This window comes from Salmo trutta, chromosome 2, assembly GCF_901001165.1.
Source record: "Salmo trutta chromosome 2, fSalTru1.1, whole genome shotgun sequence".
Lineage (NCBI taxonomy): Eukaryota > Metazoa > Chordata > Actinopteri > Salmoniformes > Salmonidae > Salmo > Salmo trutta.
This window is the reverse complement of record NC_042958.1, coordinates 74,947,061-74,967,808: the sequence shown is the minus strand read 5'-3', so window position 1 is coordinate 74,967,808 and position 20,748 is coordinate 74,947,061. Positions and strand designations below refer to the sequence as shown.

General features: G+C 41.5%; 1 protein-coding gene across 3 annotated transcripts in view; it reads right to left on the bottom strand.

Annotated features, from left to right (window-relative positions):
- LOC115162910 (cadherin-23) overlaps nucleotides 1–20,748 on the bottom strand; it is a 712,130-nt gene that overhangs the window by 53,875 nt on the left and 637,507 nt on the right. For all 3 annotated transcript variants that reach the window (XM_029714423.1, XM_029714440.1, XM_029714433.1), the window contains 3 exons: nucleotides 18,522–18,980; nucleotides 5,566–5,682; nucleotides 5,053–5,277 (listed from right to left, as the gene is read on the bottom strand). In XM_029714423.1, the coding sequence (XP_029570283.1) occupies nucleotides 5,053–5,277; nucleotides 5,566–5,682; nucleotides 18,522–18,980 (801 nt within the window). The remainder of the gene's footprint in view (nucleotides 1–5,052; nucleotides 5,278–5,565; nucleotides 5,683–18,521; nucleotides 18,981–20,748) is intronic.

Sequence of the window (20,748 nt, the reverse complement as noted above, 5' to 3'; positions counted from 1 at the left end):
TGATTGCTTCTGTGGAAAGGTGTCTGTTATACAGGTAACAAACTGAGATTAGGAGCGCTCCCTTTAAGAGTGTGCTCCTAATCTCAGCTCGTTACCTGTATAAAAGACACCTGGGAGCCAGAAATATTTCTGATTGAGAGGGGGTCAAATACTTATTTCCCTCATTAAAATGACATGCGTTTTTCTGGATTATTTGAACAGTCTCTCACTGTTCAAATAGACCTACCACTAAAATTATAGACTGATCATTTCTTTGTCAGTGGGCAAACGTACAAAATCAGCAGGGGATCAAATACTTTTTTCCCTCACTGTAAGAGGATTGGAGGATTATAAATTAATATCTAAGGGGCATAACATTTTCACACCCTAATTGTAGTGTAACTGAACTTTCAGTTGAGCGTACTTGCTCTTTGCCTTCTCTACTTCTCTACCGGAAGTGTATGCTGTTGCTATGCAACCTCTTGCTAGCTAGTTAGCATAACAAATTACTAATTAGACATTTTTAAACGTTGAGTGTGTTCTTAAATTCAATCTGGAGTGCATGCGCTCATAAATTCAGAGAGTTGTCAGATTGTCAGTTTGTAAATTCAGACCGTTTCGCTCTCGGAGCGCACACTAGACGTTCGGGTCAAGGAGTTGGGTTGATTTGAGCATTCTGGCCTTACAACGGCAGTCAAGCTAATGTTTGCTAGCTTGCTAGCTACTTCCAGACACAAATGAGACCATTCGGACTATTTTACTCGCCCTAGCAGAGCTGGTTAGGCAGTTTTCGTGTTAACCAGAGCGTTGGTGACTGTAACTGTGCTGCTGGAAACAATTTAGTTACGCTTTTTTTGCTGCCTTTTAATGACACCGGCCATATTCAACGGCTGTTGAGCGCTCATAAATTCATTATTCTGCACTCTGGTACACTCAGACGAGAGTGCTCTGAAATCGGAGTAGATAGCCAGAGCAAATTTACGAAAGCACCCGAATGTCCATTGAGAACGCACAACGACTATACCATTTAGTTATGCTAAGAATGACGGGAATCATCAAGTCAATTAACGTTGGGTAGTTAGATAGCATATAGTTAATATACTGTCAAGTTTGATGTATAACTACTAACGTTAGGTAGATAGCTAACATATATAACATACTATCTATATATATATATATATATATATATATATATATATATATATACTGCTCAAAAAAATTAAGGGAACACTTAAACAACACAATGTAACTCCAAGTCAATCACACTTCTGTGAAATTAAACTGTCCACTTAGGTAGCAACACTGATTGACAATACATTTCACATGCTGTTGTGCAAATGGAATAGACAACAGGTGGAAATTATAGGCAATTAGCAAGACACCCCCAATAAAGGAGTGGTTCTGCAGGTGGTGACCACAGACCACTTCTCAGTTCCTATGCTTCCTGGCTGATGTTTTGGTCACTTTTGAATGCTGGCGGTGCTTTCACTCTAGTGGTAGCATGAGACGGAGTCTACAACCCACACAAGTGACTCAGGTAGTGCAGTTCATCCAGGATGGCACATCAATGCGAGCTGTGGCAAGAAGGTTTGCTGTGTCTGTCAGCGTAGTGTCCAGAGCATGGAGGCGCTACCAGGAGACAGGCCAGTACATCAGGAGACGTGGAGGAGGCCGTAGGAGGGAAACAACCCAGCAGCAGGACCGCTACCTCCGCCTTTGTGCAAGGAGGAGCAAGAGGAGCACTGCAAGAGCCCTGCAAAATGACCTCCAGCAGGCCACAAATGTGCATGTGTCTGCTCAAACGGTCAGAAACAGACTCCATGAGGGTGGTATGAGGGCCCGACGTCGACAGGTGGGGGTCGTGCTTACAGCCCAACACCGTGCAGGACGTTTGGCATTTGCCAGAGAACACCAAGATTGGCAAATTTTCCACTGGCGCCCTGTGCTCTTCACAGATGAAAACAGGTTCACACTGAGCACATGTGACAGACGTGATAGAGTCTGGAGACGCCGTGGATAACGTTCTGCTGCCTGCAACATCCTCCAGCATGATCGGTTTGGTGGTGGGTCAGTCATGGTGTGGGGTAGCATTTCTTTGGGGGCCGCACAGCCCTCCATGTGCTCGCCAGAGGTAGCCTGACTGCCATTAGGTACCGAGATGAGATCCTCAGACCCCTTGTGAGACCATATGCTGGTGCGGTTGGCCCTGGGTTCCTCCTAATGCAAGACAATGCTAGACCTCATGTGGCTGGAGTGTGTCAGCAGTTCCTGCAAGAGGAAGGCATTGATGCTATGGACTGGCCCGCCCGTTCCCCAGACCTGAATCCAATTGAGCACATCTGGGACATCATGTCTCGCTCCATCCACCAACGCCACGTTGCACCACAGACTGTCCAGGAGTTGGCGGATGCTTTAGTCCAGGTCTGGGAGGAGATCCCTCAGGAGACCATCCGCCACCTCATCAGGAGCATGCCCAGGCGTTGTAGGGAGGTCATACAGGCACGTGGATGCCACACACACTACTGAGCCTCATTTTGACTTGTTTTAAGGACATTACATCAAAGTTGGATCAGCCTGTAGTGTGGTTTTCCACTTTAATTTTGAGTGTGACTCCAAATCCAGACCTCCATGGGTTGATAAATTGGATTACCATTGATTATTCTTTTGTGTGATTTTGTTGTCAGCACATTCAACTATGTAAAGAAAAAAGTATTTAATAAGATTATTTCATTCATTCAGATCTAGGATGTGTTATTTTAGTGTTCTCTTTATTTTTTTGAGCAGTGTGTATATATATATATATAACATACTGCTGTGATGATATGATATGTGGTTTGTAAGGAGAGCATAGCTAACAAATTTTCAGCCAACATAATGTGTAAGGTAACTTATTTGAAAAGTCATTACTTTATTACATTGAGTAGCAAGCTACCACGAGGATGCGCTCTATCGACTCTGCGGCTTGAGCATGCTTTTGGTGCACAGTCGATAGAGTGCTGGACTTCGTGCGGGTTCGAAACCTGCTCCCTGCGTGTTTCACTTGAAATCGTTTATTATTTGGTTTATATTGCCCATTCATTGTCAGTTAGAGACACAGTAGTGCATTGGGACCCAAAAGCATAATCAGTGCTCTAACTCCCACTTGGTCATTTAGGCAAATCTGGTCTGTGATAGGAGTTTTTTTTCACACCTAACTCAGCTTTTAGACTATTCTTTAGTAAAGGTTGAATAGTCTATTGTTCAGCTATTAGCCCCCCTCCCCAACTTGAAACAAATTGTTTTTACTCCCATCTCGTTCCTCGCCCTCTTCCACGCTTCATTCTCCGCCTGAGTGGCTCGCTTGTGGGCGTGCTGGCAGGGTATGGCAGCACCTTGAACCCACCTCAGTGTTCACTATTCATTAAGGAAGACCACAGGACCACAGAGATTAGGTTCCTCCCCCCCACAAAACCTTTTCTTTCTCTCTGTTAGAGTGGAATGCTAATTGAGAGATGTTTGGAGCGCTGTGACATGTCAGTACTACAACTTGCGGCACAGTTTGGAGGAAGAAGGCTACCTTGACCTGTCTAATTCTATCCACCTCTTCTGTGTGGGATATGTGTTCCTACCTCATCTGCAGGCAGTTCTGCAGCATTTCACAGAGAGTTGGAATAATCACCCTTAAAGTACAGAGGCAAACCTGACACCTTACCAGCTGTTGTCTTAGCACTACACAACTGATTCAAATGATCAAGTCATCATCAAGTGGTATTTATGCATTAATTTGTGATCTGGTAATGTAAAAGTACAATAATGACATTATCTTCTATTGTTTGTCCTCATGTGTCTGTTTTTCAGCATAAAGCACTCTGCAGCCACTTAGCGTGGACACCAGGTAAGACTACACACACACAGATTCCTGTTGAACACAGTCTCTTTAACTACCTTATTTTCTCAATAACAGTCTCTCTCCTTCACTTCATCCCTCTCCTTCTTCTCCCTAAATCCTCTAGGTTATATCAGCTGTGTTGGTGAACCCCTCCCGCATCTGAACTGGCTGATACAGAGGGCACAGCATGATCATAGGTGAGAGGTCACTTGGTCGGGTCAACAGGAAGTATTATTAAAGAGATGCTTTACATTGAAATACAGATTGAGATGTAGTAGTCCCAGAGTTAATGATCCAAGGTTAGTTTTGCATTTCACCTGATGATTATGACTGACCGTGTTAGAATAAAAAAAACAAAGCTTAATCATGCTCTCTCTCTATCCATCTGTCTCTTGTCTGCAGGTATGTTTTGATGTGAGAAAGGAAGCCAGTCCCGTCATCGCCACCTCACCCGCTCTTAACAAGATAACCTTCGGGCCGACTGGGAGCCCAAGGCTGGTTAGGAAACACCGCTAGAGCCACTATGTAATTGTGATGAACTGAGAGAATATTAGGGTAGCACTGTAATTCATTAATCATATGCTGTCTTCCCTTCTCCTCTGTTTTACCTCTTTCCTTTTCTGTCTTCTGCCGTTCAGGAATGGCTGAAAAATTACAACATTTGCTTAAAGCTATATCTGCAAATTACTTGAAAAGCGATAGTCAATCGATCAATAATATCTTAGTAAAAATGTGAATCTTTAATTTAAATCTATATAAACTATGCAAATAGAAAGATTCAGACCTTTGTCAAACATCACAGCAAAGTTGAAAAATATAAGTAGAAATCAAAACTGGATGGTTTTCAGAGATAGATGGGAGGGGTTTAGGGTAGCTGAAGGGTGGGACAAAAATAATATATATATATGTATATATATATATATATATATATATATATATGTATATGTATATGTATATGTATATATATATATATATATATATATATATATATATATATATATATATATATATATATATATATATATATATATATATATATATATATATATTGGTGTTTGGACTAAGGTTGTATTTTTACAAGGGGTACAATTTTTGTTGTTCCGGTTACATATTAAATCAAATGTGTGTGTCTTAAAAAGTTCTGATGTGCCCTTTTTGATTGAGATTCGTGTGTGTGTGTGTGTGTGTTTGTGTCTGTGTTATACCAGTTGAGGGGTCCTCCAGTCTGAGGTAGTCCCCTCTGGGCAGGTGTAGCAGCTGGTAGATGACCTGTCCGTTAGGGCCTTTGTCTGGGTCCACAGCTGACACGGACAGCAGAGTGGTGCCGGGCTGAGCGCCTTCCAGAATTTTCTCTGAGAAGTTGGCCACTCCAAAGGGTCTGAACCGCGGGGCGTTGTCATTCACATCCAGCACGTTCACTATCAGTCTCGCTGTTAATGGTTGAGCGGTAATTGAGAGGGTTATTATTGTAATGAGACAGGAGAGATTAAGAGCATTGTCGTTCAACCTATTTTGAGTGTATTGTACTGATTGAGGTTTGTGTGTAAGGTAAGTATGCTTGGTTTTATCATGAGCTGCAGTAAGTCAATTCCTATCTACTTCTGTTAGTTTGACAAAGTGTTGAATCTTGAGAGACATATAGGGCCACAAAAAGGTGATGAAATACAAAACAATTGTTTAAAAAACTAGAATTAGGGTGATTTTAGATGAAGACTCACCATTAGGTACGCTGACTGACATGTCGATGACATCACTGGCGTTGTCATGCACCGACACAAGGATCTCAAAGGTGGCCACCAGCTCTCTGTTGAGTGGGTTACGCACAAACACAGCACCTGTGGGAACACACATGCACAGGCACACATTCACAGTTCACATATACAAGCATTTAACACAGACACACACACACGCACCGACACATGCATGCATGCACAGACACACGCACACACGCACAGACACACGTACGCACAGACACACGCACGCACAGACACACACGCACAGACACACAAAGTTTACATACAGTTGACTTATACTGTATACCATGGGTGCCTGACCATGGGTGCCTGTCTGAAAGTGGGGGTGCAAAAAATATATATAATCCTGCAAATCTAAGCTGTTTCTTCACAAGGGAATCCGTATTTATGAACAGAACAAAAAAAATGTTTAGGTTCTGCCACAATAAATTATTTTGAACTCGAGTACTTTAGAGGGCCAGATGTAATTTTTTTCTTTATCTAGGCCTATATGCCAACAGTGCGCAACAAAGACACAGTTATTATAACTATTACAGATAACAAATCCCAATTGCTAAATTGCCCTATATACATATTCAGTCAATATTATACATTTTAAAGCTAATTTGACCCATGCACTAACAAGTTTCTTCAGCATAAGCTGCTTGACTACTGCTAGTGTACTGTAGCTTTATTGATCTACTGTCCTTCAACAAAAGATGTACTCACATTGTTGATTAAAACCTGTTGGGGATAGGGGGCAGTATTTGCACGGCCGGATAAAAAACGTACCCGATTTAATCTGGTTACTACTCCTGCCCAGTAACTAGAATATGCATATAATTATTGGCTTTGGATAGAAAACACCCTAAAGTTTCGAAAACTGTTTGAATGGTGTCTGTGAGTATAACAGAACTCATTTGGCAGGCCAAAACCTGAGAAGATTCCTTACAGGAAGTGGCCTGTCTGACCCTTTCTTACCCTCCTTGATCATCTCTAACAAAAACAGGGGATCTCTGGCATGACGTGACACTTCCTACGGCTCCCATAGGCTCTCAGAACCCGGGAAAAAGCTGAATGACGTAATTCCAGGCCCAGGCTGAAACACACTAGCGCTTTTGGCAAGTGCTCTATCAGAGGGCCATCAGACTGAGGCTCGTGCATGAGGGGATAGCATGCTTTTACTTTCGCTCTCTTTGTATTAAAAAACGATTTCCCGGTCGGAATATTATCACTTTTTTACGAGAAAAATGGCATAAAAATTGATTTTAAACAGCGGTTGACATGCTTCGAAGTACGGTAATGGAATATTTAGACATTTTTTGTCACGAAATGCGTCGTGCTCGTAACCCTTATTTACCCTTTCGGATAGTGTCTTGAACGCACGAACAAAACACTGCTATTTGGATATAACAATGGATTATTTGGGACCAAACCAACATTTGTTATTGAAGTAGAAGTCCTGAGAGTGCATTCTGACGAAGACAGCAAAGGTAATAACATTTTTCTTATAGTAAATCTGACTTTGGTGAGTGCTAAACTTGCTGGGTGTCTAAATAGCTAGCCCTGTGATGCCGGGCTATCTACTTAGAATATTGCAAAATGTGCTTTCACCGAAAAGCTATTTTAAAATCGGACATATCGAGTGCATAGAGGAGTTCTGTATCTATAATTCTTAAAATAATTGTTATGCTTTTTGTGAACGTTTATCGTGAGTAATTTAGTAAATTGTTAGTAAATTCCCCGGAAGTTTGCGGGGGTATGCTAGTTCTGAACGTCACATGCTAATGTAAAAAGCTGTTTTTTGATATAAATATGAACTTGATTGAACAAAACATGCATGTATTGTATAACATAATGTCCTAGTTGTGTCATCTGATGAAGATCATCAAAGGTTAGTGCTGCATTTAGCTGTCTTCTGGGTTTTTGTGACATTATATGCTAGCTTGAAAAATGGGTGTCTGATTATTTCTGGCTGGGTACTCTGCTGACATAATCTAATGTTTTGCTTTCGTTGTAAAACCTTTTTGAAATCGGACAGTGTGGTTAGATTAACGAGAGTCTTGTCATTAAATAGCTGTAAAATAGTCATATGTTTGAAAAATTGAAGTTTTCGGATTTTAGAGGAAATTGTATTTCGCGCCACGCCCATCATTGGATATTGGAGCAGATGTAAGAGGTTAATAACAAACGTGCATGCCATCTGCAAATACCAATACAATTCTTAAATTACGAGCCTAGTTGGTTTAGCCAAGGAAAAAGTCAGGAACCTTCCCGCTAGCCATGATTGGCTGAGATAATGGGTGGGCTGGACATGCCGAGAGATGACTTCAGATTGGTCTGCCATGTAGCATGCTTCTGTCTATAACATGAGCTGGTCATTATGTGTAGGTAATCCTTTCTAAAGTGGCTTTATTGAACGATATCCCGTAGTGGAACTGCAAAAGGGTTGCTCTCCATTTTATGGAGGACCAAGTTTTAAATCAGTGGAATGCCCAGTGGATTTAGAATATGATAGTTAAGGAGATGGAGAAAATTCTGGTGTTTGATTGCAAATATGCATAGGGAGTCGAAAAGAGAACACACAGAAGGCTATTGTATAAAACACCTGTCTCCGGGTTACATTTTCAAACTAAGGGCAACAATGGCATCCGTGACAGCGAGAGAGAAGAGTCCATCCATGTATACGGGTAAGATAGTCTAGCTAGCTACATTTTCTGATATTACACATTTCTAATTTTGTCAGAAAGTCATTTTCATTTCATTGTTCTGTTAGCTATCTAGCTAAATTTAGCTGGCTGGCTCGCTAGCTAACATTATGTGTATTATCTGTGTAGTAAAATTATTTGTATCTCAGAGCCATTTGGATTGCTAGGTATAGCCTAATTTTAGCTAGCTAGCTAGCTAACATTGAACCTGGTTGGTTAGCTACCGGCAGATTCACACATGGTAGTAAAGTTATGAGTTGGGATTATGGTTCATTGTTTAGCTAGCTAGCTACATGTCTAAACAAAAAACTCCACTATGCAATTAACCATTTCAATAGAATGTTCATGATGTCACTGCGACAACTGTCGATAGACATAGCTGGTAAATTAGCTCTGGCTATTTTCACCGATTTCAGAGTACTCTCGTCTGAGTGTGCCAGAGCGCAAAATAACTGACGAATTTACGAATGCTCATCACCCGTTGAATATGACCGGTGTCAGTAAAAGTTGGCAAAAAAAGAGTATTTCAATTGTTGCCAGTAACACAGTTACAGTCACCAATGCTACTTGATAACCTCAACACAGCCTAACCAGCTCTGCTAGGGCGAGTAAAATGGTCAGTGTGAGCTGTTTTCTTATTCGTGTATGGAAGTATCTAGCTTTTAGTCAACATTAGCCAGTTAGTTTTGGTGCTTGACTGCTGTTGTTAGGTCAGAATGCTCAAATCAACCCTACTCCTCCACCAGAGTGTCTAGTGTGCGCTCTGAACGCTTCGAGAGCAAAACATTCTGAATTTACAAACGGACAATCTAACAACACTCTGAGTTTATGAATGCCCAGAGCACACTCTGAGCACACTCCAGATTGAATTTACAAACACACCTGTAGTATAAACCAGCCATTCATCTTGAAATCTTTGGTTGTGACCCTTAAAGAGATGGGTGGGGATAAGGCTTAACAGGGTGTGAACGATGCTGAATGGGTGTAGACAAAAAAGAGCTCCCCAGTAGGTTTCCCAAAACATTCAAGGACCATTTTCTCAATTGTTTTCCCATTGTTCCACAACTGTAGTGTATGATATACACTGCTCAAAAAAATAAAGGGAACACTAAAATAACACATCCTAGATCTGAATGAATGAAATAATCTTACTGAATACTTTTTTCTTTACATAGTTGAATGTGCTGACAACAAAATCACACAAAAATAATCAATGGAAATCCAATTTATCAACCCATGGAGGTCTGGATTTGGAGTCACACTCAAAATTAAAGTGGAAAACCATACTACAGGCTGATCCAACTTTTATGTAATGTCCTTAAAACAAGTCAAAATGAGGCTCAGTAGTGTGTGTGGCCGCCACGTGCCTGTATGACCTCCCTACAATGCCTGGGCATGCTCCTGATGAGGTGGCAGATGGTCTCCTGAGGGATCTCCTCCCAGACCTGGACTAAAGCATCCGCCAACTCCTGGACAGTCTGTGGTGCAATGTGGCGTTGGTGGATGGAGCGAGACATGATGTCCCAGATGTGCTCAATTGGATTCAGGTCAGGGGAATGGGCGGGCCAGTCCATAGCATCAATGCCTTCCTCTTGCAGGAACTGCTGACACACTCCAGCCACATGAGGTCTAGCATTGTCTTGCATTAGGAGGAACCCAGGGCCAACCGCACCAGCATATGGTCTCACAAGGGGTCTGAGGATCTCATCTCGGTACCTAATGGCAGTCAGGCTACCTCTGGTGAGCACATGAAGGGCTCTGCAACCCCCCAAAGAAATGCCACCCCACACCATGACTGACCCACCGCCAAACCGGTCATGCTGGAGGATGTTGCAGTCAGCAGAACATTCTCCACGGCGTCTCCAGACTCTGTCACGTCTGTCACATGTGCTCAGTGTGAGCCTGCTTTCATCTGTGAAGAGCACAGTGCGCCAGTGGCGAATTTGCCAATCTTGGTGTTCTCTGGCAAATGCCAAACGTCCTGCACGGTGTTGGGCTGTAAGCACAACCCCCACCTGTGGACGTCGGGCCCTCATACCACCCTCATGGAGTCTGTTTCTGACCATTTGAGCAGACACATGCACATTTGTGGCCTGCTGGATGTCATTTTGCAGGGCTCTGGCAGTGCTCCTCCTACTCCTCCTTGCACAAAGGCGGAGGTAGCGGTCCTGCTGCTGGGTTGTTGCCCTCCTACGGCCTCCTCCACGTCTTCTGATGTACTGGCCTGTCTCCTGGTAGCGCCTCCATGCTCTGGACACTACGCTGGCAGACACAGCAAACCTTCTTGCCACAGCTCGCATTGATATGCCATCCTGGATGAGCTGCACTACCTGAGCCACTTGTGTGGGTTGTAGACTCCGTCTCATGCTACCACTAGAGTGAAAGCACCGCCAGCATTCAAAAGTGACCAAAACATCAGCCAGGAAGCATAGGAACTGAGAAGTGGTCTGTGGTCACCACCTGCAGAACCACTCCTTTATTGGGGGTGTCTTGCTAATTGCCTATAATTTCCACCTGTTGTCTATTCCATTTGCACAACAGCATGTGAAATTTATTGTCAATCAGTGTTGCTTCCTAAGTGGACAGTTTGATTTCACAGAAGTGTGATTGAATTGGAGTTACATTCTGTTGTTTAAGTATTCCCTTTATTTTTTTGAGCAGTGTACAATTTTCTAGCTCTGAGTCTCTACTTTTATCCAATGTAAAAAAAAAACACAATTTCAAATTTTACTACATAAGACCAAATCGAGCCGGTCGGTCACATATTTTGAAGCTTTACAGTGGTTCCTCAATTAAAAGTTTTGAGCTTATGCCGCGACCTTTTGTGGTAGATGGTTGTAAATTGCATAATTGTGTCATTGCTCCACACTATCACGAGGGGGAGTAAGAATGCTGATCTATCGGTAGTCTAAACTGTGGCACAAATATATTTTTGTAAATTAATGGAGGTATGAATGTTTCAGTCCAAGAGTCTCTCTTCTCTGGCACTAGAATCCTGCATCAGGCAAAACAAATAATAGCTCGTAGGTGGTCCCAGAGTTGAGAGAGAACTTGGGTAAATACAATGGAGCCATTTACACTAGACATGTATACTGACAATTTTTGAAAAATAGGCACGGTAGGCTTTTGGTTTCTCTCCCTCTAAAAACAGAAAGGAATAATTCTAAATAACAAACTGGCTTTATTTACCACAGTGTGAAAGAGTGATAGCCCCTCTATATGTAGTGAGTTTCTGAAACACTGAGTCCTTCTTTGTTGATGTGAAGAAGAAACTGAATGAAAGAGTCCAGCGAGGATAGGGAGGGGAAAAAGGTCGCCCATATTTTCAAGACCTGACCTACTATATTTATTCATGAAATTTACTAATGTAGTTGGGCAATTTAATATATTTGTTCAGGCTTGGCCTATTTAGTAGGCTATTTTGCCATAAAGCTATATTTGTCAGCGTAAAGTGACTCACACATTCGTGGCTTTGGATCAAAATAAATAAGTATCAACATTCTTTCTGATAGTCTTTAAAATATAACTGTTTTGACCAAGTTAATCTGCTCATGTTGTGTGTGTTCAGTTATTTGTGACATTGTGGTTACAATGAAGAATGTAAACAAAATAAATCCTATTCATAATGAATAATCAGATGTGTTGCTTGTCATTTTATATTTTTAGGCAATACAAAGCATACACATACAAACATCAACGACATCACACCTTCCCAGACCCAGATCCTCTTTCCTGTATTTATTAACTTGTCTGCATGTCTATTTAACATTTGGCTAAAAATAAACCATTCCATGAATTAAGAACAAATATATTTTTTTTCATAACGCAATGTGGCACATTGACAAGTCAAATCGCTTTAAAAACGTATTCGGAATCAGTGTCCCTTCCATGGGACGGTTGAGCTAACGTAGGCTAATGCGATTAGCATGAGGTTGTAAGTAACAAGAACATTTCCCAGGACATAGACATATCTGATATTGGCAGAGAGCTTAGATTCTTGTTAATCTAACTGAACTGTCCAATTTACAGTAGCTATTACAGTGAAAGAATACCATGCTATTGTTTGAAGAGAGTGCACAATTCTGAACATAAAAAGTTATTAATAAACAAATTAGGCATATTTGGGCAGTCTAGATACATTTTGAACAGAACTGCAATGGTTCATTGGATCAGTCTAAAACTTTGCACATACACTGCTGTCGTCTAGTGGCCAAAATGTGTATTGGACTAGGGGTGGGAATAATACATTATGGCCTTTCTCTTGCATTTCAAAGATTATGGTACAAATAAAAATACAAAAGAACGGTTGGTTGTTTCTTTGTGTTACCTTTTACCAGATTTATTGGGTTATATTCTCCTACATTCCTTTCACATTTCCACAAACTTCAAAGTATTTCCCATCAAATGGTACCAAGAATATGCATATCCTTGCTTCAGGGCCTGCGCTACAGGCAGTTAGATTTCAGTATGTCATTTCAGGCAAATATTTAAAAAAAGGGGCGGATCCTTAAGAGGTTTTGAATAGCCTTCTAACATTAGACAACAAATAAATATACTAAAACAATAACTTCAAAATCAGTCCATTCATCACTGGATTTCTTCAAATTGCTGTGCAGGAAAATTATGTCTTCCACCATGCCTGGTCGCAGGCTCGCAGCTGGCTTCTCTCTGAAACCACACATCCATCTGAAGGTGACGCTTTATCCTTTGGAACCACACAATTACCAGGTGGACAGTAGGCCTCTTGAAGCGATAGAGGAAATCAACAAGATCCACAAGTATTCTTTCATAATAGCTGGCCTTATGTTATCTGCAGTTTTGAGCTGCCCTGTCCCACTCCGTGGTGGATAACATCCACTCTTCATTATGTAATGGGCTGTCAGGCACAAGTATCCTTTTTTCCAAAATTGTCAGTCCACATGTCAAGTGTAATTGCGCCATTGTATTTAAGTTCTCTCTCAACTCCGGGACCACCCTCCAGCTGATTTGTTTTGCCTGATGCAGGACTCTAGTGCAATAGGAGAGATACTGACTGAAACATTCACACCTCCATTCATTTACAAAAGGATAGTCTAACAGCTCGGCTTGGTCTGAAAAATCCAACAATTTCTGCCACAGATTAACCTGTTTGGGATAGGGGGCAGTATTGAGAATTTTGGAAAAAATATGTGCCCATTTTTAACTGCCTCCTACACCAACTCAGAAGCTAGAATATGCATATTATTGTTCAGGTTTGGATAGAAAACACTCAGAATTTTCTAAAACTGTTTGAATGGTGTCTGTGAGTATAACAGAACTCCTATGGCAGGCAAAAACCTGACAAGGTTTCAAGCAGGAAGTACCCTGTCTGACAAGGAGTCGTGCGTCTTGCATCTGTTTATTGAAAAGTAAGGATCTTAGCTGTAACGTGACAATTCCCAGGGCTCCGATAGGCTCTCAGAACCCGGGAAATAACTGAAGGTTGACGAGGGAGCCTCAGGCTGAAACACATTATCGGCTTTGGCAAGTGGCGGCTCAGAGGACCTTTGAATGAGGCGCGTGCACGATTCGCTCCTGAGGAGAAATTTAATTCGGCTGTTTAGGCTCAATGCATATTCCCGGTCGGAATATTATCACTTATCTACGAGATAAATGGCATAAAAATTGGTTTTAAACAGCGGTTGACATGCTTCGAAGTACGGTAATGGAATATTTAGACATTTTTGTCACGCCAATGCGCCATGCTCGAGACCGTGATGAAGCATTCTGATAGTGTCTAGAACTCACGAACAAAACGTCGCTGTTTGGATATAACGATGGATTATTTGGGACCAAACCAACATTTGTTATTGAAGTAGAAGTCCTGGCAGTGTATTCTGACGAAGAACAAGCAAGGTAAGAAAATTTTTCTTATAGGAAATGTGATTTTGGTGGAGGCTGACCTGGGTGGGTATCTAAATAGCTAGCCCTGTGATGCCGGGCTATGTACTTAGATTATTGCAAAATGTGCTTCATCCGAAAAGCTATTTTAAAATCGGACATATCGAGTGCATAGAGGAGTAATGTATCTATAATTCTTAAAATAATTGTTATGCTTTTTGTGAACGTTTATCGTGAGTAATTTAGCAAACTGTTAGTAAATTCCCCGGAAGTTTGCGGGGGTTATGCTTTTTCTGAACGTCACATGCTAATGTAAAAAGCTGTTTTTTGATATAAATATGAACTTGATTGAACAGACATGCATGTATTGTATAACACAATGTCCTAGGTGTGTCATCTGATGAAGATCATAAAAGGTTAGTGCTGCATTTAGCTGTGGTTTGGGTTTATGTGACATGATATGCTAGCTTGAAAAATGGGTGTCTGATTATTTCTGGCTGGGCACTCTGCTGACATAATCTAATGTTTTGCTTTCGTTGTAAAGCCTTTTTGAAATCGGACAGTGGGGTTAGATTAACGAGATTCTTGTCTTTAAATAGCTGTAAAATAGTCATATGTTTGAGAAATTGAAGTAATAGTATTTCTAACGATTCAAAAATCGCGCCACTGGATTTCAGTGGCTGTTACGTAGGTGGGACGAGTTCGTCCCACATGCGCCAGAGAGGTTAAACTGCTGATAGATGCTGCGGCCAGTCTGTGTTGAGTTCTATTGTAAAGTGTAGCCTAATAGCCAAAAAAGGGCAAACTTTCAATGTACTCTAAAGATTTATTTTTCTAACTCAATATCACAGACCACAGAATACCGGCCCCCTATCACAGAACAATCTGGTGGCATTGGTAGAGAGTCGGGCGGAGAATGGAGTGAATGTGCACTGTACTGTAAGTATGCAACAATTTTGTGGGCCAGGTGTAAATGGTTTAGCAGCCTTTCCAATAAATTGGAAAACAAAATAAGCCATCCACCCTTCATGGGCTATCAGCAGGACAATAGACTCTTGCCGAGTTTAGGGACTTGAAATGTATTAATGGATGTTTGTGAGGCATGTCACTTCTCCCATCTCTTTTGTATAGCCCACCAAATGCACTGTTTTCTAACCACATCGGGATGGATCCATAACAAATTACTTGGGAACAAATATAATTGAATGACAGAAATATTGGAATAAAGTTGGCTAATGCAATTGAAGGCAACAAATGGTTATTTGTTGCTTTCAATTGCATTAGCCTACTTTAGTCCAATATTTCTGTCATTCAATTATATTTATTCCCATAGTAATTCGCATACTGAAACACCCAAAGTCATCCAATTGTTATAATAGGATTTGAAGCAATAGTCTACCCGCATGTGGTCAACTATTTCAGCACCATTTCGCGCTGCTTTTAGACAAGCATGGGGACTGGTCTTGATAAATCAATCAGATTTTATTTTCACTGAATCTCCGATTGGGTATTGGTTAGCCTAGAATTATGGTGTGGAAATGTTAGGATTATTTTGCTCTTCACTTGCAGTCGTTTAGTAGTCTAGTCCTAATCCAGACCGGTCACGTTCGTTCAATGCCATATTTTCCGAATGGAAACCCTGAGGCCTACATAGGCTACTGTAAAATGCATTTTAGTTTTCTTGGAAGAGAAACACAATAATATTAATCAATTTAATTAAGCTACATTTCTAAAAGCATAAACAGAACAACAAATACAACTATAATTTACAAAAAAATTATAATCAATCCCATATAATCTGTTCTGTCGTGAAGAGGGCACGACAAAACCTATTCCCCTCGGGAGACTGAAAAGATTTGGCATGGATCCTCAAAAGGTTCTACAGCTGTACCATCGAGAGTATCCTGACTGGTTGCATTACGGCCTGGTATGGCAACTGCTCGGCCTCCGACCGCAAGGCACTACAAAGGGTAGTGTGTACAGCTCAGTACATCACTGGGGCCAAGCTTCCTGCCATCCAGGACCTCTATACCAGGCGGTGTCAGAGGAAGGCTCTAAAAATTGTCAAAGACTCCAGCCACCCTAGTCATAGACTGTTCTCTCGCCTACCGCACGGCAAGCGGTACTGGAGTGCCAAGTCCAGGTCCAAGAGGCTTCTAAACAGCTTCTACCCCCAAGCCATAAGACTCCTGAACATCTAATCAAATGGCTACCCAGACTATTTGCATTGTTCCCCCCTCTTTTACACCGCTGCTACTCTCTGTTGTTATCATCTGTCATCTAATGAGTGGATCACTGCGCCATCTGCTGACCATTTAACCTGTTAGGGTATAGGGGGCAGTATTGAGACTTTTTTGAAAAAAGATGTGCCCATTTTTAAATGCCTCCTACACCTACCCAGTAACTACAATATGCATATACTTATTATATATGGATAGAAAACACCCTAAAGTTTCAAAAACTGTTTGAATGGTGTCTGTGAGTATAACAGAACTCATTTGGCAGGCAAAACCCTGAGACAGATTCTGACAGGAAGTGGATACCTGATGTGTTGAATTGACTTTGAGCCTATGCCATTGAAAAACAAAGGGGGTGAGGTATATTCTGGCACTTCCTATTGCTTCCACAAGATGTCCCCAGCCTTTACAAAGTGTTTTGAGTCTTCTACAGTGAGATCTGACCGAATAAGAGCCATGGAACGTGATGGTCCATCATTCACCCTTGCGCGCGATTTGATGGTGGGTACTCTCATTCCGAAACGTTTTAAAAGAAAACCCAATGGTCCGCCTTGAATTTTATTCATGTTCTGGTTAAAAAAGGCCCTAATGATTTATGCGATACAACGTTTGACATGTTTGAACGAACGGAAATATATTTTTTCCGTTCTTGAAGTGAAGTGAAGTCCGGCTGGCTTAGATCATGCGCTACAACACGGAGGTTTTTCGACATAAATGATGAGCTTTTTTGAACAAAACTACATTCGTTATGGACCTGGGACTCTTTGGAAGTGACATCTGATGAAGAGAATCAAAGGTAATGGATTATTTATATAGTATTTTCGATTTTAGATTCCTCCAACATGGCGGTTAGTCTGTATCGCGATGCGTATTTTTCTGGCGCAGTGCTCAGATTATTGCAAAGTGTGATTTCCCAGTAAGGTTAATTTAAAATCTGACAAGTCCATTGCGTTCAAGAGATGTAAATCTATAATTCTTTGAATGACAATATAATATTTTAGCAATGTTTTCTAATATTAATTAATTATTTTGTTGTCATGACTTGACTGCCGGTATTGGAGGGAAACGATTTCCTGAACATCAACGCCATAGTAAAACACTGTTTTTAGATATAAATATGAACTTGATAGAACTAAAAATGCATGCATTGTCTAACATAATGTCCTAGGAGTGTCATCTGATGGAGATTGTAAAAGGTTAGTGCATAATTTTAGCTGATTGTATGGTTTTGGTGAAGCCTGTCTTTGAATCGACAATGCATTGCACACCGCTATTGTCAATGTACTCTCCTAACATAACCTAACTTTATGCTTTCCCCGTAAAACCTTTTTGAAATCGGTAAACGTGGTTAGATTAAGAAGATGTTTATCTTTCAAAGGCTGTAAGTTAGTTGTATGTTTGAGAAATTTGAATTTGTACATTTATTTGGTTTCAAATTTGCCGCTCTTGAAATGCACCTGCTGTTGATAGGGTGCGCCACGGGGGGCACGCTAACGTCCCAGGTAGCCTCAAGAAGTTAATTAAGGTATTGAGTTCTCAACCGGTGTGCCAAATTTCGTTGACGGGGAAAATCTCACTTCAGCATGAATTGCTGGAATTACAATCTTCAAAAAGTCATCAGTGTTGCTTGCTTGTAGAAGCCTATGGCTGTACAATGGCATAGCCTTGTTTTGTTAATTTAGCAAGCAAGACGCTCTTATTGCCCAAACCCTTATCACAGTCAAGACACACCTATTTTATAGTATAAAACATAATAAAATAGAACAGAATATTTTTCCAAATGAAAAAAGTTCGCAATGCGTCTCACGTCTGGAACAGTTATTCTCAAAGACTGATCACTTGAAACGCGGCTCAATTTTGTGAGTTTAAAGAAAATATTTCAGGGTTACAAACCAAAATCTGTTCTCTTTCGATATACAGTCATTCGATTTAGTTTATTCTCCCTGTACTTTGGAATTGTCCATTTGCAAAAAAATATGTTTGCACCCCTATTTTGAAAGTGCAGCTGCTCCGTTTGCGACATTGTTCAGGCGCCTATGCTGTATACACATATTTACAAAACATCCACACAATCTGACAGGCAACTCAGTAAAGATACAATACTAAACATAATCAACTGTGTCTGTTGACTACTAACCTGTGTGGAAATCGATGCCGAATGACTCTTGCAGCCCAACAACAGGGTTATTTCCATCATCCTTCGCCTCCACAGAGATTATGTAATATTCCAGCCGGGGTCGTAGGTCAGGGTCCTTCGCGGCGAGTGTTGCCACCACCACGCCCGGCGGTGTAGACTCGTTTATGTTAATAGTTGTCACGGGTTCCAGGAAACGTGGTCGTGAGTCGTTGACGTCATCCAGGATGACCGACAGGGTGGCCGTGCCCGACAATGAGGGTGTGCCACGGTCAGTAGCCACGACAACCAGGCGGTAGGAGCCACGCTCCTCGCGGTCGAGGGTGGCGTTGCCCACCAGGACGGCACCAGAGAGGGAGTCAACTACGAAGCGGTCCTGGGCACCACTCTCCAGCCGGTAAAGCAGCCAGGCATTAGAGCCTGAATCAGCGTCACTGGCAGACAGCTGGGTCACCACCACACCTAGAACAGAGAGAAACGAAGGAAGAGAGGACACAGAGGTTAGGATAGAACACAAGGGGCATGTTTCCCAGACATAGATTAAGCCGGACAACACTGGAGTTGTAGTGATGAGACAAGACTGTAACTACTACCAATTGGATACCACAAAATTGGAGAGAAAAAAGGGGTAAAAAATTTATTAAAAAATAAATAAAACTAAAACAGTACGTAAGTGGGACCACGCAGCCGTCATACCTCTCAGGAAGGAGACGCGTTCTGTCTCCTAGAGATGAACGTACTGAAAAGTGCAAATGAAGGAAACAGGTACAAAAGCATCTCTATCCACAGTAAAACGAGTCCTATATCGAAATAACCTGAGAGGCAGCTCAGCAAGGAAGAAGCCACTGCTCCAAAACCGCCATAAAAAAGCCAGACTACGGTTTGCAAATGCACATGGGGACAATGATTGAACTTTATGGAGAAATATTCTCTGGTCTGATGAAACAAAAATAGACCGGTTTGGCCATAATGACCATCGTTATGTTTGGAGGAAAAAGGGGGTGGCTTGCAAGCTGAAGAACACCATCCCAACCGTGAAGCACGAGGGTGGCAGCATCATGTTGTGGGGGTGCTTTGCTGCAGGAGGGGCTGGTGCACTTCACAAAATAGATGGCATCATGAGGAATAAGAATTACATGGATATATTGAAGCAACATTTCATTTTACCTTTATTTAACTAGGCAAGTCAGTTAAGAACAAATTCTTATTTTCAATGATGGCCTAGGAACAGTGGGTTAACTGCCTTGTTCAGGGGTAGAACAACAGATTTTTACCTTGTCCGCTCAGGGATGTGATCTTGCAACCTTCCGGATACTAGTCCAACGCTCTAACCACTAGGCTACCTGCCGCCCCACAATATCTCAAGACATCAGTCAGGAAGTTAAAGCATGATGGCAAATGGGTCTTCCAAATGGACAATGACCCCAAGGATACTTCCAAAGTTGTGGCAAAATGACTTAAGGACAACAAAGTCAAGGTATTGGAGTGGCCATCACAAAGCCCTGACCTCAACCCTAAAGAACATTTGTGGGCAGAACTGAAAAAGTGTGTGCGAGCAAGGAGGCCTACAAACCTGACTCAGTTACACCAGCTCTGTCAGGATGAATAGGACAAAATGTATTTGTGGGAAGTTTGTGGAATGCTACCCAAAACGTTTGACCCAAATTAAACAATTTTAAAGGCAATGCTACCAAATACTAATTGAGTGTATGTAAACTTCTGACTCACTGGGAATGTGATGAAAGAAATAAAAGCTGAAATAAATCATTCTCTCTACTATTATTCTGACATTTCACATTCTTAAAATAAAGTGGTGATTCTAACTGACCTAAAACAGGGAATTTTTACCAGAATTAAATGTCAGGAACTGTGAAAAACTGAGTTTAAATGTATTTGGCTAAGGTGTATGTAAACTTCCGACTTCAACTGTATTCCAGTCTGTGCTAGCAAAACTGTCCTGTAGTATAGCATCCGCTTCATCTGACCACTTCTGTATTGAGCGAGTCACTGCTTTAGTTTTTGCTTGTAAGCAGGAATCAGGAGGATAGAATTTTGGTCAGATTTGCCAAATGGAGGGCGAGGGAGAGCTTAGTATGCATCTCTGTGTGTGGAGTAAAGGTGGTCTAGGATTTTTTTCCCTGGTTGCACATGCGACATGCTGGTAAAAATTTGGTCAAACTGATTTAAGTTTGCCTGCATTAAAATCCCCGGCCACTAGGAGCGCCACTTC